Raw genomic sequence first — 25,525 nt, 5'->3', positions numbered from 1 at the left:
GAAAAGCTATCTCAGAATGCCTCTCCTGGGCGCTCTCTTCAGCTGCTCATGATGTTTGGCTGTGTGTCTCAGAACACGATCCTTCCTCTTTTCATGAGGATTGCCTGAGTTTCTTTACCCTGAGAAAATTAGGCTCCCCTTTTTGGAGCCAGCAGCCCCTGGAACACTTTTACCCAGAAGGAGAGAAAATTCCTGTTTATTCATCTACAGTGCATATTAAAAACTGGAAAGAGCCTTCCTTTCTCTTTTCCGTTTGAGTTAGAAAAAGTGCCCTCCGCACCTTCTCTGGTATTTAGAGGTATGAGGTATAGGGAGTGTTTGACATCCACAAAGGAAATTTTAGTAGACCTGGAAGAGACTCAAACTCCTAGCATGCATACTTCAAATTGGAGTTCTGTGGGGTTTTGCAAATTATTTATTTTCGTTCTTCCCCACCTCTGTCCCAGCATCCAAAAGGACTTCATATTTTCATTTTATTTGTTCTTACTCCTTTTGGCCTTGATCTGGCACATCTGGCCTCAGTGTCCTATCACAAGGTGAGTCACTGAGGAGAAAAAACCTTAAGGAAGAAAGTGGAGTTGGGAAGTAGCCTGTGCTGAACTCGGGCTGCCAGCTGAATCTGCTGAGTTTATGGAGCATTATATGAACAGCCCCTATATTAAAGGGCCTCCTTTTTATGAATGGGTTGTGAAGAATGTAAATAAAGCAGCATCTCTCAATGGGGAAACATTTTACATAAGCAGTGCTACCCTGACTCAAGTATTTATGGGAATTTGCTGGCACAGTCTGGCAAGGCTCACTTCCTTTGTGAACTTGCCATTGTGCCGAGGACTCTGGAGGGACAAGGAGAGTGTGCTTGGGTTCTGATGGCAACCCCAGGACTCTGGTCCTGAAAGTCTCTCAGTCTTGAGTTGATAGACCAGCTTGGGACTAAAGTGGTTTTTCACCCTGAAAAGATGAGAAATCCTCTGTATCATCAAGAGTAGATGAAAATTTGAAGCTAAGCTCCTGATGCCTGGGGTCCTCAGATTCTGCTGTTCCAGACCCCTCAAGCTGCTTAAACTTCCCAAGGACAGGGTATGGGGAGGTCCTGGTGATGAAATCCTGCCTAGGTTTATAGGAGGCACCTAACTGGAGTGAAACGGACTGGTTTGAATTTCAGCTTCTTTATGTTTCCCAGCCCGCCTCCTGGTACTGCCGCTAATGAGCAGTAAAATGGCTAAAAGGGAGAAGGAGGAAGAGCAGCTGCAGATGGCCTCCTCAGGGCCAGTGGGTCTGACAGGCATCCTCCCTCCCACTGAACGCCTGGCCCTGGGTCCTAATGGCAATTGAATGTCCTGCCCCCAGCAACCTGGTCTGGAAAGTTATGAGAAATGTGGATTTGGTGAGTAAGCCCCAGAATGCAGTCACATCCAGGATTTTGTGTTACATCGAAGGGATGATCATCAGATTCCACTTTCCCCAGTGAGGAAGTACTTGCAGGGATGGTTATTCCCTAGACTCAGTGTCCCCAGCCCTGCCCTCCACTAGCATTGTCCCTGAGATCCTCTGCAGGCCCTATCCACCAGGGGGAAAATGGGTTTGTCTCTTAGCCTGGCCAGTGTGGTTTGGGAACTTACTTCTCAGGTACCATGACTGAGTTAGCTGTATGAGAAAGTACATGCCTATTCTTAGCAGTATCAGTGCCAGGCAGAGACTTTCTCTAGTTCATTTCTAGCAAGGAGAGGCGCCTTGCCCTTCTATCTATGGGTAAGGACATGGGATATGGTGTGCTTCTGCCTTTCTCATAATCCCACAGATTTCAGTGACTCCCTGTTTCTCACTCATACAGCTTTTTTTGTTCCTGCCACAGAGGAGAAAGTGGCCCAGACTTTTATCTTCCTTCAATTGTAGATACCTGTTTGAAATGTGTGGGGATAATTTGGTTTGTTAATCACATTCCCACGTGGCCAAGAGGTTTAGAGAAGAATTACTGGTTTTTAGAGAATCTTTGTAGAAATTGGGAGAAGATTGTTACTACAGTGCCACTTGGTGCAGGAGATCTGACAAGCTGCCAGAAGGGTGGCAAGGGTGGGCTGGACCTTCCCCAGGGATGAAGGGTGTGCCCTGCTTTGTGCCTGCGGGGCTCATGCAGTTTGGACAGAATATAGGAAAGAATTCTAGAAACGCAAGATGACTATAAGAGATGATCTGTAGAGAAGCTTGAAAGTACTGGGATTTATTTGCCTCAGAGAGAGGTAGCTAGTGGGAGTTGTGTCTCTGCATGTTAGGGTGACTGGGCGGTGATAACCAATCTCAGTCTTCTTTCAGTCTGTGCTAAAGGAAGGGAATTTCAGCTGGGGCAAAGGATGTGCATAGAGGCTTTGGGGATGTTTATAGACACCTTTTTTTGGATATACTGTGAAATTAGAGCAATATATCTTTGGAGCTCTCACCACTTTCTAGGGCACAAATAGGTTTGTTTCAAAAGTTCACATAAAAGTTTTTTGAGAACTTTGAGTAAACTTTTTTTTTTTTTAAGACACAATCTCACTATCATCTAAGCTGGCCTAGAACTCACTATGTAGCCCAGCCTGGCCTTGAATTGGTGGCCATCCTGCCTCAGCCTTCTGAGTGCTGGGATCATAGGCTTGTATCACCATACTCAGCCTGAGCAAACTTTTCTATAGAAACACTTTTTAAAGTTTGTTTATGTTCCCTGGCCAGCCCATAGATGCCATTTAAATGGAGATCATTTTCAGTTTCTTTGTGGTTAAAAATTGAGGGAAAATGAATATGTTATAATGTCAATAATTAAAACAACAGAAAAAATAAGTTAAATGAGTGAGCTGTGTTGTTGGTCTGCCACCCAGTGACTGTTCTCTGAGGCAGAGAGAGCAGTGGGTGGTCATGTGGGAATGTGGGCGCTGGGACCCTTGGTGCACCATCCTTGCCCTCCTTCACAGCAGGTTCTTTTAATTCCATTATCTGGCTCAGCCTCCTTCGGATAAGAAGCCAGCAGCTACTTCCCAGGGCTGTGAGAGGATGGGTGAGATGGTAAGTGTTGTGCTAAGGGGTGGTGCTCTGCACTGAGTGAGTACAAATCTTGGTGGCTGTCCTGTCATAACAGAGGCTTCTGTGGTCAGTCAAGAGCTCCCTGACGTACGTTCTTGGGAACTTCGGGGCTTGATAGTGCTAGTTCTGGTTCTTGGCTGCCGATTTCACTTTCATGTCTTTGCCCTTCTTTGTCTTGACACAAGGATGTCTAGTAATAAAGTAGTACACTCATTCAGTGGTTTGGGTGTCACAGGTGAGCACATTGGGAGAAAGAAGAGTGGATGGTGGTCCTGTGTAAATATGAACAATTTCTCAAAGTAACCTATTGACTGAAAACACAGTGGACTCGATAGGGGAGAATTTGGGGTCAGGGTATTTGTCCTGAGCTCTGAGTGGTACCATTAGTCTAGGATGGAAAAATTACACAGGTTGAGTATCCCTGATTCCTAAACTTGAAACTCAGAAGGTACTCACAAAGTTTTGGATTTGAAACCAGGTAATGTGGTACACATCTTTAAGTTGAAGCAGGAGGAATGTGATTTTTGAGTACAGCCTGGGCAACGTAAGCAAATTAGCCAGACTTGTCTCAAAATTTTTTTTAAAAAATTTTTTTAAAGGGCTAGGTATATAGATTTTGGATTGTCAGATTAGGAAAGCTCAACTGGTAAAGTGTATGTACTATATTCGAAAATCCGAAAAACTTAGAAATTAAATCCGAAACACTTCCAGTTCTAAGCATTTTGGATAAGGCATATTGACAGATATGGTGTGGGGCAGGTGGGCAGCCAGATCTTCATTCAGCAAACTCTTGTTAAGCCCTGTGGATCTAGTACGGAAGGCAGAACCTACCCATCCCCATAGAGCTTGTGTCCTGTTGGGGGTGGCAGTGATCACTTAACTAAGCAAGGAGAGGTGATCGTGTTGTGACTCTGGTCTGACTCTGGTGGGGTCTGCCTTGTGGCTTCTCCTGCTAGTGGTGTGTTAGGAGGACCTGGTCTTCAGGGATTGTCCTTCATGCCTGGCTCATTCAGGAAGTCTAAGCTGAGTTGGAAAGGTGTAGGGCAGAGCTCCATCTTGGCTAGGCTAGCCAGTTCTGTTCAGTACTGGAGATGGCACCCCTATCTTGGCACACCATCGTAGAAGCCTGAGCATAAGCTATTGGTTCCCGGAGCGTTCCTGTGGTTGTGCCATTTTTTGAGATGGCTTTCACTGTGTTGCTCAGGCTGGCTTTAGACTCCTGGGCCACCATACCTGACTTAATTTTTTTTATTTTTATAGTGCTAGGAGTTGAACATAGGGCCTCACACATACTAGGCAAATGCTCAACTACTGAGCTGCATCACCAGCACCATCCTGGTGATCGAACAGGCACACATCTTTTGCCATGCCTGGGCAGGTGCATGAAGTGGGTTGACGTGGTTTTTGAAGAATGTGTTGGCCAGGCACAATGGTCCACTTGTAATCCTAGCTACACAGGAGACTGAGGTGGGACAATCACAGATCCGAGTCCAGCCTGGACAATTTTAGCAAGATTCTGTCTCAAAATAAAAAATAACACAAAGGGCTGGGGAATGTAGCTCAGTAGTAGAATGCCGCTAGGTTCAATCCCCAGGACTGTCCACACATGCACATGCGCACACATAAAGGTGCATCAGTAGTGAGATGTTTCCCTCAGGTTTGTTACAGGCTCACTGATTAGCTTACATTGGTGTGCCTGATCCTTATTTCTGTTTTATTTCTCTACTCTGTTAACTAACCAGAGCAAATGGCTCCTGCCCCAGGCAAGTTTCCTTCTGGCCCATCCTGGGCAGTGTGTGTCTGGGTGGAAAGATCTGAGAGCCTCAGCCTGGAGCTCTCATGCCCTAACCTGAAATAATCATCCACAGAGCCCACAGGGTTGACTCTGGGGAAGGTGGCAGCTGTCTACTGCCTTGAGACTTTAGCCTTTGTTGGTTGCTCCTTCCTGCATCCCAGAATTATGAAATGAGTTTCTTAGAGCACCACCTTCTTCGCTTGACTTTTTTTTTGGGTGGGGGTACTGGGGATTGAACTCGGGTCCTTGTGCTTGCTGGACACAGGAACCACTAAGCTAAATCCCCAGCCCCACTTGACTTTTATTTCCATAGTACACCGGATGTTAAGTAGGCTCTCCCTAAGCTTCTGAATGAAGACCTGGCTTACAGTGCCTTCTGGAAGCTCTCAGCCACGTCTGAGCCTTCTACCATGGCCATGTTGGTGCCTTGACCCGTGTTCTGCCTGTCCACACTCCAGCTTCTCAGTTCTAAGGGCTGAACTGTTACATAGAGGGGGAAAAGAAAAAAAAAGGATTTACTTCTATTGAGCATCTGCTGTATGCCAGGCCATCTGCTAGGCATGTACATTTTTTTTTAACTTCATCCTCTCCATGGACATGCTTGATGGACAAGGAAGCTGGGGCTCAGAGTTCAAGACCTTGACCAAGCCTGAAGTGGCTTCCAGCCCCACGTGGTCTCACAGCTACTTTTTAGGATGGGGGACATGTGTTGGCTGAATGAATGGGCAAAGGTCACAAGAGTTGCCTCATGCCTAGGAATGAGTAGCAGGTACTTTGGCTTAGGTGGGCAGCTAGCACTTGTGTATGTAGGTCTGCTTCGTGCTCACAGTAGCTGTGCACCAGGAAGAGCAAGGGAAGACCAGCCACCTAACGTAGTCCAGTCTTTAAGGGGGGCCCTCAAGACCAGTTTTAGTATTGTGTGGGAATGCGATTGCCTTTCTGGAGAGGGAACAGCGGATGGAACCCAGGACCTTGTGCATGCTAGGCAAGCCCTCTACCTCTGCCCCTTTTAATTTTTGAGACAGGGTCTCACTAAGTTGCCCAGGCTGGACTGAACTTGACAATCCTCCTGCCTCAGCCTCTGGAGTAGCTGAAATTGCAAGCATGGGTCACTTGTGCCTGGTATGTGATTACCTCTTAATTTGTCAGTTTAGAGTTTTCTTTTTTCTTTTTGTTCTCTTCTTGCTTTCTGTTTTGGAGGTACTGGGGATTGAACTCAGCAGCATTTTACCACTGATCTAGATTCCCAGCTCTTTAAAAAAATTTTTTTAAAGGTTGTGCTCAGTTGCTCAGGCTCAAACTTGTGATCCTTTTGCCTTAGCCTCCCAAGTAGCTAGGATTGCAGGTATGTGCTGCCATGCTCAGCCGATTACAGTTTCTTAAAGCAGAACACTGTAGTACGGCTGAGTTATAGTGCTCTCCCTGAGCCCTTGCTCAGTGGCCCTGTGTTGTGTAGCACCTTGGGAGATGGGAGGAAGGCCTTCCTGTCTTTTCACCCCACCCCCACCTATGGGCGTGGCCCTGCCTCCTCATTAGGCATTTCCTACCTGCCTCTGCTGAACCAGGATTCTGACACACCTAAAGGAGTTTATCCCATAAATTAGAACCCCCACTGGGTCTGTGTGCCTTTATCATTCCAGAGGGGTATGTCCAGCTTTGTTCTGAAGCTAGAGGGAAGTAGTGGTTCTGGATCCTTGGGTGCAGCCCTGGGTTTAGGTCCTGTGTGTCTGGGCTCTAGCAATGGGATGGTCACAGTAGTCAAGAGGAGCCAAAGGTAGGGCCTGGCTGCAGGGCTTGACTGGATGACAGACCAGAGCCTACCTGCATGGTATAGGTGTGAACCTTCCCTGCATGGCTGGCTATTCCTGCCTCTAGGCTCCCAGAGCCCCATTGTGACATGTGAGGGGCAGGTAGCATGACAGGCCATAGATGGATAGGATTGATGCCTCTGGGGGAAGGGCCTGGCTCTTCAGATGGCCACCAGATCTAAGGACACTCAACCCTGTGTCCACATGGGTCAGGTGAGTTCTACTTGGGTGTGTTGTGCTGTGCTTCCACCCAAGTGTGTCCAGGCCTTAGCTTGGTGGCAGGGACTGTAGAGTGCCTGCAGCAGTTAAGACAACACCATCATATGGACAGTGCTGGTGGTAAAGACAACGTCTCTTCACAGGCAGTGCCTGGGGTTGGAGCCCTGTACTGCCAGAACCTAGAATTGTGTTGTTTGTGGGTGTCAACCCTGAAACCTCAGTCAGATGCCACAGTAGAAGAGAGAGTACTCCCTCTCACCTCATGCTGGGTTTGATGCTGACCTTGGCCTCTGAGGAGCTCACCTTCTGAGGCATGGCTGTTGTCTGGGTCTGCTGGGTTATACAGTATCTGCCCTGCCTCTCACCCCTCACCCCACCCCAGTACCAGGGATTGATCTCAGGACCTTGCACTTGCAAAGCAGGCTCGATGCCACTGAGCTAAATCCCCTGCCCCTCCCTGCCCTCTTGGCAGTGTTGTAAACCGAGCCCCCATCCCCCCACTCCACACTGCCTCTGCAAGGAAGAGGAGGAAGAGGAGCAGTGTAGTCACTCTTCCTTAGGGTAGACAGTTGCATGTTTGGGGCACAGCAGGAGAGCAGAGTTAAGGTGCAACCTGGATTTTCAGCGTTCTCACAGCTTCAGGAGGAGGCTGGCCACCTAGCCAAAGCTGCCCAGGCTCCCATTCACTGCTGCAGAATGACTTGACTTCTTCACCACCATCCTTAAGTAAGGTTTGTTTTGGTTATCCATTTTAGAGGAGGAAGCCAAAGTTCAGAGAATTAAACTAAGTTGCTCATAATGGGCAAAGCCAGCAGTTTTATTTTTTTGCCATATGGGAGATTGAATCCAGGTTGTCCCATGTTCTAGGCAAGTGCTCTGTCACTGAGCCTCACCCTACCCCAGAGCTAACTTTTAAATCTAGCTCTGCCTGCCTCAGAGCTTTGGTTCTTTTTCTTTCTTACTTTCAAGAGATTCAGGAGATGCCAGGGCCTTTATCTGGCTTTACCATAAGAACTACAGCAGCTTCACATGTTTTTCCATGCAGTAAGATCAAGTAAATTAAAAAGGGCCTGGCTTTGTGCTCGTGGTGCATCGCATTACTTTGACAGAAGATTCAGGAAACTTAGTGCTGCAGACACACGTTACTTTTTTTTTTTTTTTTGGTACTGGGGAGCAAACTCAGGTCCTTGTGCTTACAAGGCAGGCAGTGGAACCACTGAGCTAAATCCCCAGCCCCAAACATTATTTCTTTCAGAGGGAAGAAATTATCCCAAAAGAAAATGTAGAGTAAGGTATTGCTCAGCTGAGCCCAGTCATGGGGCTTGCACTGTGATTGGAGGGCGATGGCCGGGCAGTGCCCTTTCTGGCCCTCACCAAGGTGACATGTCTGCCCTTATTCAAGAACCCCAAACACTCCCTGCCCATTGAAAATAAAACAGAATTCCTATTACTGTAGGTAAGAGAGTTTGAGAAGAGAAGTGCCCAGACAAGAGAGGATGGGGGGCTGGGTGCTATCCAGAGCTGAGTGAAGGGAGCAGGGGCCCAGGCCAAAGGCCTCTACCCTGAGGTGGCCTCTACCCTGAGGCAGCCTCTGCTTTTGGGGGTGGGGGTAGTTTGTGCCTTGACCTGCCCTTCAGACCCCACCCTAGTTTTCCTCTCAGTAGCACCACTGCCAGCCCCTCTAGGCCTCGCTTCAATGCTCTTGCCTTCAGCCTGGCAATTTTAGGGCAAGAGACAGGACATGTCACCCTTTATGCCTCTGTGGAAACAACTTCCTCCAGCCCTGAGCAGGCTTAGGTATCACTAAGGCCCACACTCCCACCATGATTTTGAAACCATGGTGTGACTATGGTAGACCAGTCTGTTAGCTGACTTTGGAGTATACTGTGGGGTTCTGGGGTTTAGCCTGGAGACCCCCTGGCCAGCTGCTGTGTTCAATGGCAGCTCTTTGGAGCTGGGGACAGTCAGACTAGTTTTCTCCAGTGGGAGTTTGCTTGATACCATCTAGATGGAGTGCCTCCTGGGAGCCTTCTCTCAAAGGGGCCTGAGTTACTGGTGCCTGGGAGGACAGGGCTTCCCAGATGGAACAGCAGTGCTAAGGAGACCCAGAAAGTTTCTGATTGAGCTACTGTGAGTGAGAAGGCCAGCAGGATTGGCCTGTTGGCCTTCCTGGGATCATCTTCCCTCAGCCAGCCCAGGCTAGGCCCATCCCTTTCAGGTTGGAGGGCCTCACAGGCCCAGAGCCCCTCCACCCACCCCAGTCCAGGGAAAAGCTGCAGCCTAGGTTCTCACAGGCTCATAGGCGCTTCAGAACATGACTCATACATGCCCTCTTCTGCCTAGGAGTGCAGCAGAGGCAAGTTGCAGAGACACCAGCCTCTCCTTAGGACCGGGATGTTGTGGCCGCCTAAGGCGTCACATGAAAGCTGAGCGTTGTTTTGCAGTGTGCTTTGATGGCCTTGGGTGGTTTTAGCAGGTGACAGGGCAGATTCAGGGGAGGTTAGAAGGAGGCTCCTTTTCTTAATTTGGAAGTGAGACCCACACTAGGAATTGGAGGGTTCTCCAGATGCCCGCCCCCTGGGCACAGTGGGTATGCCTGAGGGACTGGAGTACTAAATGCAGAGGGAGGATAAAGAGCAGCATTCTCTACAGGGAACACATCCTTAGCTTCCAGGCACAGGCTCCTAAGAGTGAGGTCAAGGCACTGCCTTCCCTTCCCATCTCTCCCTGCTTAGGGCACTTTGCGTGCTGAGAGAAAAAGACTGAGTGGGCCCAGATGTGCCAGGACCCCAGGACCACCCACCCTAGCAGCCCAATGTCAGGCCAGTCCTGCCTGCTCCTGCTGAGCCCTCTCAGAGCCTAGATAGTTCTTTCCTCTCCACCCTTCCTTGCTTGGTACTTGGTATCTGTGTCCTCAAAGGCCACCAGTCCAGGTGTCCTCAGCCTTGGCCCCCAGTCATTCCCAGGCCCAGCCCTTCTACTAACTTGGGGCCTGTTGAGGGGCTTCAGTCCCTGCTCAGCAACATAATCTATCCACTCAGCATCCATCTCCAGGTCACTGGATTTTCCTAGGAAATTCGGATGTGTTTTACTCCTGTTTGCTGTGTGTTTGTCTACTTAGGCCAGGGGGTGCCCTTGTTTGGAGACAAGGGCCTGTGGCTTGGAAGAGGCTGGGATGCTTTTGAAAGGGAAAATAAGTATTACTCTTAAGCATGCTGAGCAGTGAGGGGCATTGGTCATCCTGGTTCAAAGAAGAGTCTTATGGAGACTAGCAGATGCCTAGGATTTTTCGGAGAGCTCTGTCTATGCTCTAGGAATGAATGGATTTGCCTCCTGGGTCCGTCTTGCCTGGGGTCTGATCTCAGGACAGTAGCAGTCCCTGCATATGGCCAGAGCAAAACCTGGCATGCTGACTGCCCTTTTGTTTTCAGAGTCCTTTCTTGGGGTGAAAGTTGACCACACTGCCCTCAGCCAGGTATTCTGAGCATCCTCTCAGCTAGTACTGTGTATCTCTGGAGAAAAGGTGCTCAGTGACCCCAGCCTCTGGCCCAAGGCCACAGGCACTAGCTAGGAGGGACTCAGCAATCCCTGGAGGTCCTCAGGCTTGGGACATCCAGGGTTAAATCCTGGCCCAGCAGGGACTGCTCCCAGCTCTGAGCAGAGTGAGTGTGACTATCAGTAGCAGTGCAATAGTTAGGTAGTGAACAGTTCCAAAGTCTCTAACCACTACCAGCCCCTCCCACCTCCTACATACTGTTCTGCATTGCCTTGGCCTCTCAGGCAAAGCAAAACTGGCTGTGGTCCGCCTCACCCAGAACTGGGGCTCTGGCTGTCCCCATTATTATTGGGGTGTGTTTTACCACCCCAAGCAAAGCTAGATCATGCCTGGTTGCAGGCATCTTTTCAGGAGTTTTGGGCGTCCTGAGACTCTGTCCTGCCTGTTGTGAGACATCTTGCTTACCAAGAAAGAGAACCAAGGGTCACTGCTGGACTGACTGGGAGCTTTATTTGTCTGCTGGGTTAATTGTCCCCCGGGAGTGTGCTGATCTTAACTTTGCTGACCCCCTTTCCCAGCACAGGCATTCTTTGGTACGCGCTTCCCTGGAATCTGAACAGAAGTGGAGCTGGCTCCAAGGACTGGCTGAGACCTCCCTGGCCATGGGCCCCTCACCCTTCGGGTTTTTCCAGCAAGACCTAGTTAGGGCTTTTCTGGCTTATGTGCCAGGCAGTCGTCAGTGGCTAGACTTAGCCTCTCTATGGCCAAAAAGTCAGGCTCTCATCTCAACTCCTCATTGACCCTGTTCTTACCCTCTGCTGGCCAGTCTCAGAAGCCTGGAGTTGCAGGAGGAGTTGGAAATGATTTTGAAAGAATAGATGGGCTTCTAATACCCAAGTCACTGTCCTGATTCTGTGTTTTCAAAGCCTCCTCTTGCCCTGCATTGAGCTTCTAGTGTAGTGATGGTGATTGAGACCTTCCACTCATACAAACAGCCCATTGTAGCATGTGTGCCATAGGTTCACCATCACTGTTGTAGTGGGAGAACAGGCAGGGAGGTCAGAACTTTGCCTTGAGCTCCTCCTGTCCCCTGGCTCTGGGGTCTGCTACTCCATAGGCTCTCCAGAGCCATCATTGAGAGGGACCATGGGCTGAAAGGCTAATGAAGGAATCAGTCCTGAATAGCACTTGGTAGCCTGATTTCCCTAGACCTTTGCACTCTGGAAGAAGGTTTCAGGAAAATGCAGACTGGAGACAGTAGGGTTGGCTAGAGTTCCTGCAGGTGAGGCTGGGTGGATTGCAGTAGGGGAGGAAGCAGGCAGGGGCAGGCCAGAGCAGCCCCCTCTCATTGCATGCCTTACTTGTGTCCTGCAGGTTAGAGGGACTCCATGACACACACTCGGAGGAAGTCCCTTTCCATGCTGAGTTCTGGCCCCACTGGCCGCCGGGAGCCCCTGCAAATGGAAGACAGTAATATGGAGCAGGGGGCTGAGGGTGTGGAGCCAGGCATGCCTGAGAGCCCTGGGCACCTCTCTGGGCGCCGCAAGAACTACCCACTGCGTAAGCGGCCATTGGTTCCTGAGAAACCCAAAGCCTGCAAAGTGCTGCTGACTCGCCTGGAAAATGTGGCCGGTCCACGGAGTGCAGATGAGGCTGATGAGCTGCCCCCTGACCTGCCCAAGCCCCCCAGCCCTGCTTCATCTAGTGAGGACGCTGGCCTCGCACAACCCCGAAAGCGGCGCCTGGCTTCCCTGAATGCCGAAGCCCTCAATAACCTGCTGCTGGAGCGGGAGGACATCAACAGTGTGACAGGTACCCGCCGAAGTCGAGGGGGAGACCCACACGGCAGCCGAGACCGCGATCGGGCTATTAGCAGCTGGTCCTCCTCCAAGAAGCGGCCTCGGCTGGGAGACCTGGGAGAAGGAAGCCGGGACCTGTCCCCAGAGCCAGCACCTGATGAAAGTGCCCGCCGAGATGGAGACCCCGCTCCCAAGAGGCTGGCTAGCCTGAACGCAGCTGCCTTCCTAAAGCTGAGCCAGGAGCGAGAGCTGCCCCTTCGGCCCCCGCGTGCCCACGCAGAAGCAGATGGGCGCTCTGTTGAGCTTCCAGCACCCAAGGTCCTACGGCCAAAGTGGGCAAAGGTCAATGGCAAGAACTATCCCAAAGGCCGGCAGGGGGCTGGCTCTGGGGAGGCTACAGGCTGGCAAGGGTGCCCTAATGAGCCAAGGCCATCAGCCACTACTCGAGGGCTATCTATCCAGCCATCTTACCAGCCCCTGAGCAAAGCTCTGGAGAGTCCATTGGGGCTGCATCCCCACCTGCCTCTCTTGATGGGGGGTCAGGCAGCCCTGAAACCGGAGCCTGGGCGCCCAGGCGAGGAGTCACCTGCTCCGAAGCAGGAACTACATCAGCCCTCTTTCCCTGCACCACAGCTGTCCCCACTGCCAATGCCTGGCAACCCTGCCGACTTCAGTGGTCTGTGTAGAGGGCCTGAGCTCACTGCCCCTGGCAGCTTCTACCTATACTGTGGCCAGGATGGGCTACAGTGTGGGGGCTACTCCCCCTGTCCCATGCTCCCTGAGGGCAAGCTATCTCCAGTGGCTGCCCCTAAGGAGGGGCTCCTCTTGGCCCCAAGCTCCGTGCCCTCAGGCAGCCCTTTCCAACACCCTTCCTGGAGCTCTTCTCACTACTGCTCCGGTGAGGACACTGGAGTGAACGGCTATAGTGTCTGTGGAGTGTTGCCTCTGTCTCTCACCCGCATTGGCACTACCTGTGGTGGCTGCCTCTACAAAATGCCTTTTGCAGCAGGTAGGCACTGCAGGTTGGGATGTTCTGGGAAGTTCTGGGACATGGTACCCTGGGGGCTGAGCTGTAGTTCCTGGCAGGGGCCCCTTGAATGTAACTACTACCTGGAAGGTAGGGGCTTTGAGAAAGGAGGTCTCACCCAGTCTTTGCTCCAAGCCTAGGAGCATATCCAGAAAAGGAGCTCCATGCTTTGTGGCTTGCTTTGCCCAGGCTACCAGTGGAGATTGTGAGGCCTGGCAGCTAGATAGCATTGCAGTGTGGAGGGTGCAGGAGGGCTCTACTTCCTCCCCACTGGGCTTTCCATAGTCTTAAACTCTTAGATACAGTAATTAGGGATTTTACCATGTTGTTCCCATGTGCCTTCTGCCCCCCGCCCCAAGGGAAGGTAGAATTCCTTTCCAGAAGCCCGAACCATCTGCATGCTGGCTGAGGTCAGCATTCACACAAAGGTTGGTGCGTTACAGGCTCAGGAGGTCTCACCAGCTGTGGTAGAGCAGCTTTGCCCTGGCCATACAGGCCTTGAAAGAGAAGGGCTGCGTAGACATAGCATCACCGTGCTAGCCATGGACAGGTGAGCATGTGCCAGGACCAGACAGGCAGAGTCCCTGGTGTGGCTGGTCGGTACAGTGTTCAAGCCCATAGTTTGCCTTCCTAGCAAGACCCAGATGTTGGAGATGTGACCCAGCTGATAAAACACCCCTAGACTGGTAGGAGTCTCCTTACCTGTCTCTCCAGGTTGCTTTCCTGACTTCTGGGTGGATGTGAGGGGACTGGAGCTACCCTGGCCAGCAGGTCTGCTGTGCTGGCTAGAAGGCAGGGGATGGGCCTTTCCCCATGCTCCCCTCCCCCCACCCTTTCTTGCAGGGGTCTATAAAAGAACTTTATAGACCACTTGGCTCTGGCCAGACTGGTTCTGTCAGGTTTTGGCATGAGTCGGAGCGCTCAGACCTGAGAGCAGGCTGCTTCTTGGGTTTTTCCTTCTCTTTTGTGCCACTCCCCAAGTCTAGACCCTTCTTGCTCACCTTACAACAAGCCCACCAATAAGCACCATGTAGCAGGCACCATTCTAAGTGCTTATGGGTTGGGGGAGTTGTGTGGCACTTAATTAGGTTTCAACTGCCTACAGTGCACTGCTCACCCCGCTCCTTGTCCACGACCATTAACTGGTAGACTGTAAAATCTCATGAGATTATTTTAAGGGTAAAATTAGTTAATATACTCATAAGGAAAATAAGCAAAAAATGCTCGAGAGGTGCAGGTGTGGGACTCATCCCCCAACCTGTCTGCAAGATCCTTGTTCCTCAGCTCTGTGGAAGCCTCAGCGGAGCTCAAGTCAGACTAAGGATGCTATTGCTACTACTTCTTTAACCTAGAAGGGAAGACAGAAACATCTGCTGTCTTGCCTGCCACCTCAGGACCTCTGTGTGCCCACTTAGAACTAAGAGAAGAAAGCTCTGAGAGAAGATGGGTGAGCAGGGTTACAGCGTGTCCTTATCTCACCCACTGTTCCCTTTTTCCAGAAGGCTGCAGGTCTCTGGGCCAGCTGGAATTCCCTCTCCCAGAAGCTAGCCACCCAGCTTCACCCGCCCACCCGCTCCTGGGATGCCCTGTGCCGAGTGTGCCACCTGCAGCAGAGCCTGTCCCCCATCTTCAGACCCCCACTTCGGAGCCCCAGACGGTAGCCCGTGCATGCCCTCAGAGCGCCAAGCCTCCCAGTGGCTCCAAGTCAGGTTTGCGCACGGGCTCTGGCTGCAGGCACAACGCCAGGAGCAAGGCCGCCCGCAGGCCCAGCCACCCCAAGCAGCCACGTGCCCAGCGCCCTCGCCGCCGCCGCCGCCGCCGCACCAATGGCTGGATGCCTGTTGGGGCTGCCTGTGAGAAGGCCGTCTATGTCTTGGTGAGTGCCAGCTCTTAGCTGATGGGGAGGGATAGGGATGTAGTAAGATGGCTTTGGCTATGCACAGGTGACTAAGGACGGCAGCTCACTTGTACCCTAGGAACCAGTTCTGCTGGCCCAGGCCCCTGCCTGAACCTTTGCACTACTCACAGCTGGTGGTTTCTGTCTGTCACTAAATCCTGGTGTAGCCCTGATGTTTCTTCATGTCTCATCTTTGCTCACTCTGTCCCTTCCATCCTAAGCTATCATTCAGTTTTGGTTTATAAATTGGAATACTTTCTGGAGATTTTTCTTGGCAAGTATCAATAGGGGAAGTTGGGATGGGCAGAGAAAATTAGTGATACGAGAACATCAGTGTTAATGAAGAGTGCCAGCTAGAATGCAGCACATACCTACTAAATTTGATGTCACAGCCAGTATGTCACCTTTGCCTTCTGTGATATAGGCCCCATGATCCTGTAACCATCCCCATTTTACAGGTGACAAACCTGAAGCTTAGCAGTAGATTCAAGAACTCTCCCAAGACTATGCCATTTAAAGCAGTGGCTTAGGGTTTAAACCCAGACAGCATTTCTTTTTTTTTTTTAATTTTGTTTTTGGTTTTTTGAGACAGGGTCTCACTATGTAGTTGAGATTGACCTGGAACTCACTATGTAGCCCAGGCTGGTCTCGAACTCAGAGCGAACCTCCTGCCTCAGCCTCCCGAGTGCTGGGATTACAGGTGTGTGCCACCACGCCCGGCCCCGAGACAGCACTTCTTTGAGAGAGTGAGGGCATAGGCCTCTGCTGAGTAAGAGCAGCTTGGAAGCTTTGGTCTGCTCTCCCACCTGTGTCCATTTCCCTTCTTTTCTCTTAGCATGAGAATTCCCACCCCACCCTATCATTGAAAACCAAGCTTGGAGAGAAAGGCCCAGTGTACCAGTATGCTTGGTTGTTAGACCATCCTGAGGAAATTGTAGGGAAAATGCCACTCACTCCCTCCGTCTGCCTTCTCCCTGTGCAAGGATCTGAAAGCCTATCAGTGTCACTGGTTTGTTGTCTAGGATGAGCCAGAACCAGCCATCCGAAAGAGCTACCAGGCAGTAGAGCGGCATGGAGAGACAATCCGAGTCCGGGACACTGTTCTCCTCAAGTCGGGTCCAAGAAAGACATCCACACCTTATGTGGCCAAGATCTCTGCCCTCTGGGAGAACCCTGAGTCAGGTACACATTCTTTGTGTTGAGGATCCAAGCAGCAGCTGCCTTTACTAGAACATTAGGCCCCTGGTCAGTCCCTGCCTGGACCTTGGCCTGCCACAGGTCTTCCCAACCAGGTAAAGAGTCTGCCTTCCACTCAGCTGGGATATGCCTGGTGCCAAGGCTGTGATGACCTGGTGGCTTGGGTTGTCAGCCACCAGAGCACCTGTTCCCAGCACTCACCTGTCAGTGCCTCCTCCCTGGCTTCCCCCATGACTAACAGCCTTCCAGGCAACTGAATGCTTGCCTTGGAGCAGGGAACATGGTACCTGGAGCCTGAGGGACAGGGACAGGCATTGAGTTTGGACAGGCCTGTAGGGCAAATGGCCAGCCTGTCTGCCTGAGTAACCAGGGTTGCCACCTTCAGCGTGATCCCTTCTGTCACCCCCTCAGGAGAGCTGATGATGAGTCTCCTGTGGTATTACAGACCTGAGCACTTACAGGGAGGCCGGAGCCCCAGCATGCATGAGGTGAGCTGCTTGTCAGGGGCAAGGAGGGTGGCATGGAAGAGCACAAGGTCGTGGTGCTGAGACATGGCATGGGGAAGGCATGACTACTATGTCCTTGGGCTTGCCACTTGGTACTCCAGAAAACCTAGGGAGCCACCAGAGTTTAGCCTTTTTTCCAGCACTGCCCTGCTCATGTTTCAAAGGAAATAATAACCTTTATCTTCTAAAAGGGGTAGAAGGGGAGCCCTTAATTCCAGGGCTTGCCAAATGTTGTAATAGAACAGGTGAGGTGGCCTCTACCCCTCGCCCTGATTCCCTGCAGCATGAAAAGGCCAGGAGATGAGACTCCTCCCTTCATCTGCCTGTTGTCCAGACTCACCTTTTACTTCCTTTCCCTTGCAGGGACTTTCATCTAATGGGGAAGATGAGAACCAATTCTTTCCTCCTATGGGTAGAGGGTGGGCAGAAGGGATCTAGAGGTCTTGGGAACTAGAGCAGGTAGCCAACTATTTCTGGGTAGATGGGTCCTGGGAGGAGCCTAGCGGGAGTATCTGGAGGCAATGAGGCACACTTACCAAGAAGCTTGCTAGAGTCAGCCCAGGTCAGCAAGGTAAGGCCTGCATCTCCTGGAGTCAGGTGCCTTTCAGTGCTGATAACCAGCCTATTGTCTCACCTTGAGCCTTTGCAGAATGAAGTTTTTGCATCTCGACATCAGGACCAGAACAGTGTAGCCTGCATTGAGGAGAAATGCTACGTGCTGACCTTTGCAGAGTACTGCAGGTGGGTGGAGCCCTGCAGCCTCTGGCTGTCCTCTCCCCTTGGACTCCCTGGGGCTGTTGTGGGTGGTGGGGCATGGGATGCATGGAGGTGGCACTCTGCTTGGGTCCAGTCTTAGTACCAGCCCTAATCTCCCAGAACTTCTTCCTCACAACCTGCCTCCATCATCTGAGTGTTTGAGAATGAAGAAGAAAAACTGTTGCCCCACTGAGATAGCCTGGTTGGAGCAGAGCTGAGGTCTGACAGTACTCCCTTTGTAGAAAATGTAGAACTGGCAGGTGATTGGAAGGGAGCCCTGGCAGTGGATCTTTCCCATGTCTAAGAAGATGAAGTGGTTGGCAGAGCAATCCTAGCCCCCAGAACGGGCAGGAGGCCCCCTTGGGAGCAGGAAGGGCTATCCCAGCTCTCTGGGTAGGATGGGGAAGGAATTGTTCTTCCTGTAAAAGTGGCTCTGGTAAAGACAGCAGACGGTCTATTGCTACAGATTCTGTGCCATGGCCAAGCGCCGAGGTGAGGGCCTTCCCAGCCGGAAGACAGCACTGGTGCCCCCGTCTGCAGACTACTCCACCCCGCCACACCGCACAGTGCCCGAGGACACGGACCCTGAGCTGGTGTTCCTTTGCCGCCATGTCTATGATTTCCGCCATGGCCGCATCCTCAAGAACCCCCAGTAGCCTCCTTGTGCCCCTACTGGGGCTGCCCATGAGCAAGTGGGGTTCTGGGCATGGGGCACTGCTTGAAGCACAGCACTTGGTGAAGGGGCCACAGGGTCTAGGTTGCTATCCTGTGGTTTTCTTGGGGGGTGAGGGCAGGGGCTACTGTGGATTTTGGGCCCCTGGAAGGGAAGGGAAGGTCAGGGTATAAGAAAAGCATCAGGGCCCTCAGCTTGGCCCAAGGTGCCTATCTGTGGTTTCCTGGGAGGAGACTCCTGAAGAAGCAGTCTTCCCTGAGGCTGGGTCACACCTGAGGGACACAGGCTATGGAGGGGCCTGGCCGAGGAGGAGGAGTAATTTCATCCAGGAACCAGGCCCAACAGGCCCTTCTGTAGTCTCCCCTAAGCCCTCCACAGGGGGCAGGAGCCAGCTTACCTCACCTACTGTGACCGGCTGCTTCCCTTGTCAGCCTGGGACCAGGCTCTCCCAGATTCTAGCACAGTTCTGAGCTTGTTCCTTTGAGGCATAGAGAGCCAGGGACTAGCTTCCAGAGCATTGACTTCTTCCTAGACTTGGGGCCTCTCCCTGGCTTTCCTCCTTTGCCCCTGCAGTAGCCACTGGTGCTGGGACAAGTTGATCCGGCCCTTAACAGTCACAGGTGGCCCACTTGTGGGAGTCAGCCTCCTGTCCACCTATTGAAGGCCACCTAGCACGTCTGGCTTCCCAGAGAGTTAACTGATTATTGTGGAGTTTGTCATGTTTTAGAGGACAGATGGGTTCTGGGAGAGAGTAGGGGGCAGGGGACAAGGAAAATTGCTACCTGATTTGTTGAAGATTTTTCCTCTTGCCTTACACTTGGAGGTTCTGGGAAACCTCTTGCAGAACTTCACACATGACTCTTTAAGCCACACGCACCTGAAATCAAACCAAAGGAGCGCTGTGGCTCCCCTTGCCCTGTCACCCCCTTCCCTAGTCTTTTGTAGATTGCACTAATTTACATCCCAGCCAGAATCAACACTGTACCAGTCCACAGACCTGCTGAGCTGCAGTCACTCACTTGAGGAGCTGCGGACCTGCATTTTCAATGTGTTCAATGCCCCGAGGCCCTGCTCTCACCTCAAGCTGCTCACTGGAGTAGACTGATGAGGCAGCTCAGCCCCCTATTGTCCTGTCCTGGACTAGACTGGCCTTGACCCTGGACTCTGTAGGGTGATAGAGGCCTGGTTATTCCCTATTTGTACCAAAGAGGAGCATGGTGGGGAGGAGTGGGTACACTGTGGCTTGGACCTGGTGCTGAGAACCTGCTAGCTGAATTCTTCCACAAGGCGGGAGCCAAGGAAGGCAGCACTGGGTCCTCCCCAGGGTTGGGGACAGACAGGCCCAGCAGGTTGTGGAGGTGGCACTGGGTGAGGACAGTCCACAGGGGCTGCAGAGGGAGGTGGGAGGTGGAAATGAGTCCTGAGGGCACCGCTGGACCCTGTCGTGATCTTAGAAGATGGCTTGTTCCTGATTGGTTATTGGGCTGAGTTGGGCCTGGAGACCTCCGAGTTGCATTTCCCACCCCTGAAGGGGAAACTGGTCACCTTGTATTGAATAAGCTGTTTGGAGGAAGGCATGAGCCTGGGAGGGCAGGGCAGTAGAAGTGGTTGGCTGACTTGCAGTGGGGACCCTGGAGAGCCAGCCCATGGAGCCTTCTGATTCCCAGGGTGTTGTCAAGGGGTTCAGCCTCACCTATAGGAGAGATCGAGGCCTGTCCTCCCAGAAGGCAGGTCTGCTGCCCAGGACTTAAACGCTTTTGAAATCTTAGATGTGGAAATATTTTTTCGAACCTGAAAATGCAGCTGGTAGAATTTCAATGGACGCATAATCCATGTAAAATATATTTTAGTTGATATTTTGTAAAATGCACTTTTTGTGTGTGTCGATCCTGGTTCCCCAGATCTGTATTTCAGTGTTTACAAGGGAGGGGGACCTTTCCTCACCTTCCTTTTGACAGAGATTAGAAGTACTTCTTTAAGAAAAAAAATAATAAATTTGAGAAATTGTATTGATTTAGAAAAGGATCGTTTCCTGTGTGTCCTGTCATTTTTGGTATGTAAATGTGGGGGGACTCACTGTTCTTACTGCATTGGGTCCTATTCTCTTCTGGCACAGGTGCTAATGGAGGCCACTAAACATTGAGCGTAGGAAAATTGGGGGGAAAGAATAAGCAAAGGGAACAGGAATTTGAGGTTGACTCTTGACACCATGGTGGTCATAGCCACCTGCCTGGGTGTGTGAAATTTTTGGATTGCCCACTGTGACCTGGCAACTTGTCTCAGGGTACATTACATGGTGAAGATAGATGGTCACACTGTGGAACCATCCAGCAGAAACTGTCCCAGGGCCTTTGTCTTGTAGCTGGTGCTCCTTCATCACTGTGGGAGTGGAGGCCATATTGTGATGGACTGGCCGGTGGTGCAGCTCAGCCTTGAAGCATCAGTGTTGGCGGGGCTCAAGGGGTGGCTGATTCTAATGCTATGGGTGGGCCAGGGATTTAGCTCACTGGTTCCACGGCCTGCCTTGCAAGCACAAGGACCTGCGTTTGATCCCCAGTACCAAAATACAACAACAAAAAAAGAACAAAATGCTAATGCTGTGGGGGTTCTGGAAGGCAAAGCAAGGCTCCATGGCTCTTGAGCTTGCTTTCCTTGGAGTTTTCAGCAACACAACTGATGCAGCACTGCCCTCGTGTACTGCCCACAAGAGTCCCAGGAGCTGGCTGGTGGCCTATCCTCCTTTTACAGACAGGGAACTGGCACGTAGATAAGCACCTTGCTCAAGCCCTCACCCCCCACCCCAAGTAAGAACGACTGCCTCATTGACTGCTAGCACATTAAACTACCCTCCAGCAGAGAAATGCGCACGTGGTCAAATTGTCAAAAACTTTCCTCTCCCAGCATAAAAGGTCTTTCTTCCCCCTCTGTATGTTAGGAGGAAAATGATCGCAGTAGAAACTAATCTGCCACCAGGAATCGATCTCTAGTACTATTGGAAGCAAGTGGCAGTTGGGTGAAGGCTACCTGTGGTCTGAGAGGTGCCCCAGCTTGCAGGGGAGATGCAGAAAGACCCTCAGAATCACCTCTCCCCCGACTTACCCTGTGTGCTCCCATATTCCTGGGACCCGGAAGCTTATCTGTGCACCCTGTAATTTCATCTCATCCCCAGAACCCCCCATCTAATCAGTGTTCACTCCATCCCTCCCTACTGTAGTGTCTTTTGTTCTTTTCCATCACCCTGTCCTGAGGTCATCTGCTTCCTCCTATCCATTCCTTGTGCTCCACTAATTTCTGAAGCATCATAACCGGGAATTAAGGTTTTAGAATAAGACTAACTCGCACTGAGTTTCAGCGTCCCTGAGCCTCTTTGCTACTTGTGCTGTACAACGCCCATGGTACCTAACAGCCCAAAGGGTGGCTGTGACAAGTGAAAAAGGAAGTTTAAAATACTTGGCAGGCACCTGCCTCAATCCTTTGGCTGCCCTGCTTCAGAGCCTTACTGGCAGCCTATACACAGCATGGTCAAGTGTAGATGCTTAGGTTCCTAGTTCCAGTGGGGATGGGTGACGGCAGACATGCCCAGCACTCCTGATCTGCCTCCAGCCACGGCCAGCCCAGTCCTCCTAAGCACACATACTTGGCACCAGGCAAGGAGGCTGCTTGATGTTCCCTGCTGCTCTGTACCTCCAGCTCATCCTTCAAGAAGTACCCTGGCCCAGCATACCAGCGCTCCTGACTGAAGCACAGCTTGTCATTAGCCTCTGTCCAGAGTGTCCCTGTTACCCCAATGATGTGGGCTTAGAGGTTGCGCTTCCAGCATTACCCAGAGGATAAGCATCACAGTCCTCAGGGACTGCTAAGTTTCAGGGCTAGTGCCTGGCCATCTCGGTTCTCCTTGCTGCAGTGCCAGGACCTGCTGGACTGAGGGAGGTAAGGGCACCTAGGGGCACGCACACTGGGGAACTCTGCTTCCAGCCAGAAAGACAGGCCTCTTTCCTGTCCTTGCGTCTTTCCCTCCCCCTGCAGCCTCCCTGCCTTCAGACCCCAGTGGATGGGCTGGCCAGGCTAGACAAGAGTCGAGGGCAGGGTGGTGGATGCAAGGCCTCGACCAGATCTCTGAGGGGCCACGCGCTGTGGGAGGCGGAACCAAGGCCTGGCTCTCTGCCGCGCTGGTCTTGTCCCCAAGCCCGATGGCTGGAGCAGCCCCCGCTCTGGCGCCCTCTCTAGGGTGGGGGTCCCCTTGTAGCCCGCCCCCGCAGGGACGCCCTAAAGAAGTCCTGGGAAATTTCATTAATTCAATAACCAACACTAAAAACAAAACAAAACAAATAATGAAACAAATTCCTAGAAAAAGACAATGGAGTGCCAAACACCATGAGGCCCAAAAGAGTAAATCAATTATGGAAGGCAAGAAAGGAAAGGTAGAGGCTGAAAATATAAAAGTGCCAACAAGAGAAAAATATCATGACAAATTTAAGTCTATCTATATCAGTTAGGACCACCAGTGTCAATGTCATCAATTCATCCATCAAGAGAAATAGAATAGCCCAATGGATTCAGAAGAAAAACACGGCAAAATGTTGTACACAAGAAAGACACCCAGGGTAAAATAAACACATAGAAGTAAGTGAAAGGGTTGGAATACAGTTCTAGGTGACAGGGTCCCAGAGAAATACTGGGGTATTCACTTTTTCCCAGAAAAGTAATTTTCAAAACAAATCTGATTAAGAGAAATAAAGACAAGCAGAGTAGTGAAACATTGAAGGGAAAGAGATGGCAATCATAATTAAAATTGCACCAAATCTTAATGACCTCTTACAATATAAAACGAATATTAAATAATACAAAAATGAAATGAGTTTAATAGAATTATTCCTAGGATCAAAAATATAGAATTCTTATAAATGACCCCTGCTACTGCCGTCCATGCTGATGTTCGCGGTGATCGTTGCCTCCAGCGGGCTGCTGCTCATGATCGAGCGGGGCATCCTGGCCGAGATGAAACCCCTTCCCCTGCACCCGCTCAGCCGCGAGGGCGCGGCCTGGCGCACTGCATCCCCCAAGCCTGGGGCGCCGTCCCCGGAGGACCGGGACTCGGACCTGCGAGTGCTGCAGGACGTCCGGAACCGGACTTTGCGGGCGTTGTGCCGGCAGCCAGGCATGCCAAGGGACCCCTGGGACCTGCCGGTGGGTCAGCGGCGCACCCTGCTGCGGCACATCCTCGTGAGTGACCGCCACCGCTTTCTTTACTGCTACGTCCCCAAGGTGGCCTGCTCTAACTGGAAGCGGGTGCTGAAGGTGCTGGCCGGCGTCCTGGACAGCGTGGACGTCCGCCTCAAGATGGACCACCGCAGTGACCTGGTGTTCCTGGCGGATCTACGGCCCGAGGAGATTCGCTACCGCTTGCAGCACTACTTCAAGTTCCTGTTTGTACGGAACCCCTTGGAACGCCTCCTCTCTGCTTATCGCAACAAGTTTGGCGAGATCCGCGAGTACCAGCAGCGCTATGGAGCCGAGATTGTGAGGCGGTACCGGCCTGGATCCGGACCTAGCCCAGCAGGAGATGATGTCACCTTCGCAGAATTTCTGAGATACCTGGTGGAAGAGGACCCAGAGCGCATGAACGAACACTGGATGCCTGTGTACCACCTGTGCCAACCCTGTGCCGTGCATTACAACTTTGTGGGCTCCTATGAGAGGCTGGAGACTGATGCCAACCAGGTGCTGGAGTGGGTGGGGGCACCACCCCATGTCCGGTTCCCAGCTCGCCAGGCCTGGTACCGACCAGTCAGCCCCGAAAGCCTGCACTATCATCTGTGCAGTGTCCCTCGGGCCCTGCTGCAGGATGTGCTCCCCAAGTACATCCTAGACTTCTCCCTCTTTGCCTACCCACTGCCTAATGTCACCAGGGAGGCCTGCCACCAGTGACCATGGGTGTGAGGCCAGCAGCTTTTGGGTACTGGTTTTGATGCCAGCTTCCACCTGCCATTTAGAGAAACTCTGGCTCTGGAGCTTGGGGCTTTTGCAGAAGCCAGGATGGCAGGGACTGCCCCAGGAGCTCCTAGGCCAAATTGGGTACCTGCAGTGGCTCAGAGACAGGTAGAGACAGGAGGCTGCTGCTCCCTACTGGGGGTATCTCGAGTGCCAGTGTGGGCTGGTTTGCTTTGTCCCATCTACTCCTGGACACTTCGGGCTCCTGGCTGCAGAGAATGTGCCACCTGGTCCACCTTACTTTAACCTGTGGCCAACCCCAGAGGTGGCACCAACTAGGAGCACTGACCCTGTTGCTCTGACCCCGCATTTACCCACCCCGTGTGCCTCGGGACTGGAGTGAGCAGTTGTGCCTTGTAAATGACTTTGTTGCATTCCTGCTCCAGACAAAATTCACTGCACTTGCCAGAATTTTGTCCTTTTTTTTTTTTTCCTTCCAAGGAAAGGAAAAACTGAAGCAAGGCCCTTGCCTGGTAGCTGCAGGACGTGGCCCTGCAGACATCCAAATATCCAGCCTCCTCTTAGAGCTCTGGGAATGTCCACCCTAATTCTCTCTCTCCTCCCTGCAAGGCCTTCAAGATTACACCTGTGGCTGGCATATCCAGCTGAATTCTTATAAGCCCACCCCCTGTAGCTGATTTTTTAAATAAAGCTGTTTGTATACAAAGTGAGCTTCTCTGTGACTGCCCCTCTGAACTGTTGCGGGTGAAGCAAGCGTCCTAGATGTCTTATCTCCCAGGTCAAAAGAGGCAGCTTGCAGGTAGAGATAGTAAAACAATGTATAACTTGCTTGGGCAGGTTCAGTGGGCAATTGCCAAACCATGGATCCCTCCGGGGCTTCTCATAGGACATACTGGATCTGAGATGCCACCAAAGCACAATCCGGGTTAGGAAAGGCCCTGGGTCCAAAGCATACCTACCTGGATTATTTCCTGAAGAAGTGAGTATGGAGGAGAGATGGGCTCTGCCTCTTCTTAGGCAGGAATACTTCAGTCCTTTTCCTTTCCTGAGATGGGATAGGGCTGGCCTGCTTTGATCTTCACAGCTCCTGGGACTACAGTGTGTGCTGACACACCCAGCTCAGGCATACTTCTTGAGTGCCCCCAGAGTGTTTTCAGATGAGCCAGAGATGGGTTATTTCCTGGCACTGAGAATTCAAGGAACAGGGTGGGGATGTATCTAGTGGTAGAGCACTTAACTGGTTTGCATGAGGCCCTGGGTTCCATCCTCAGCACTGCAAGGGGTGGGGAGGCAAGGAGTTGCCTTAGGTGCAGGACATTGTGGGCAAGGTGGGAAGAATACAGTCA

General features: G+C 51.7%; 2 protein-coding genes across 4 annotated transcripts; both read left to right on the top strand.

Moving 5' to 3' along the window:
* Positions 1-1,132: 1,132 nt before the first annotated feature.
* Positions 1,133-19,116, top strand: Bahd1 (bromo adjacent homology domain containing 1). 3 transcript variants are annotated; one of them, XM_010624680.2, is made up of 7 exons: positions 1,133-1,384; positions 11,747-13,180; positions 14,698-15,074; positions 16,118-16,277; positions 16,704-16,780; positions 17,439-17,539; positions 18,021-19,116. In XM_010624680.2, the coding sequence occupies exons 2-7, from the start codon at positions 11,761-11,763 to the stop codon at positions 18,208-18,210; spliced, it is 2,325 nt and encodes a 774-aa protein (XP_010622982.1). In that variant the 5' UTR covers positions 1,133-1,384; positions 11,747-11,760; the 3' UTR covers positions 18,211-19,116. The 3 variants fall into 3 exon arrangements, with proteins under 3 accessions (XP_010622982.1, XP_010622984.1, XP_010622981.1); XM_010624682.3 differs by lacking the exon at positions 1,133-1,384 and adding an exon at positions 6,544-6,870 and having other exon boundaries at positions 17,448-17,539; XM_010624679.3 differs by lacking the exon at positions 1,133-1,384 and adding an exon at positions 6,545-6,870.
* Positions 19,117-23,135: 4,019 nt separating this feature from the next.
* Positions 23,136-24,669, top strand: Chst14 (carbohydrate sulfotransferase 14; the record flags this gene model as incomplete). Its single annotated transcript, XM_010625035.1, has 1 exon — positions 23,136-24,669. A coding segment is annotated over one exon (1,020 nt), but the record flags the coding sequence as incomplete, so codon positions are not given.
* Between the last annotated feature and the right edge of the window lie 856 nt (positions 24,670-25,525).

Source organism: Fukomys damarensis, unplaced genomic scaffold (assembly GCF_012274545.1).
Source record: "Fukomys damarensis isolate Sample0158 unplaced genomic scaffold, DMR_v1.0_HiC HiC_scaffold_17, whole genome shotgun sequence".
NCBI classification, from domain to species: Eukaryota; Metazoa; Chordata; class Mammalia; order Rodentia; family Bathyergidae; genus Fukomys; species Fukomys damarensis.
Note: the sequence above shows the minus strand (reverse complement) of the source record. Positions and strands in the feature narration are given on the sequence as shown.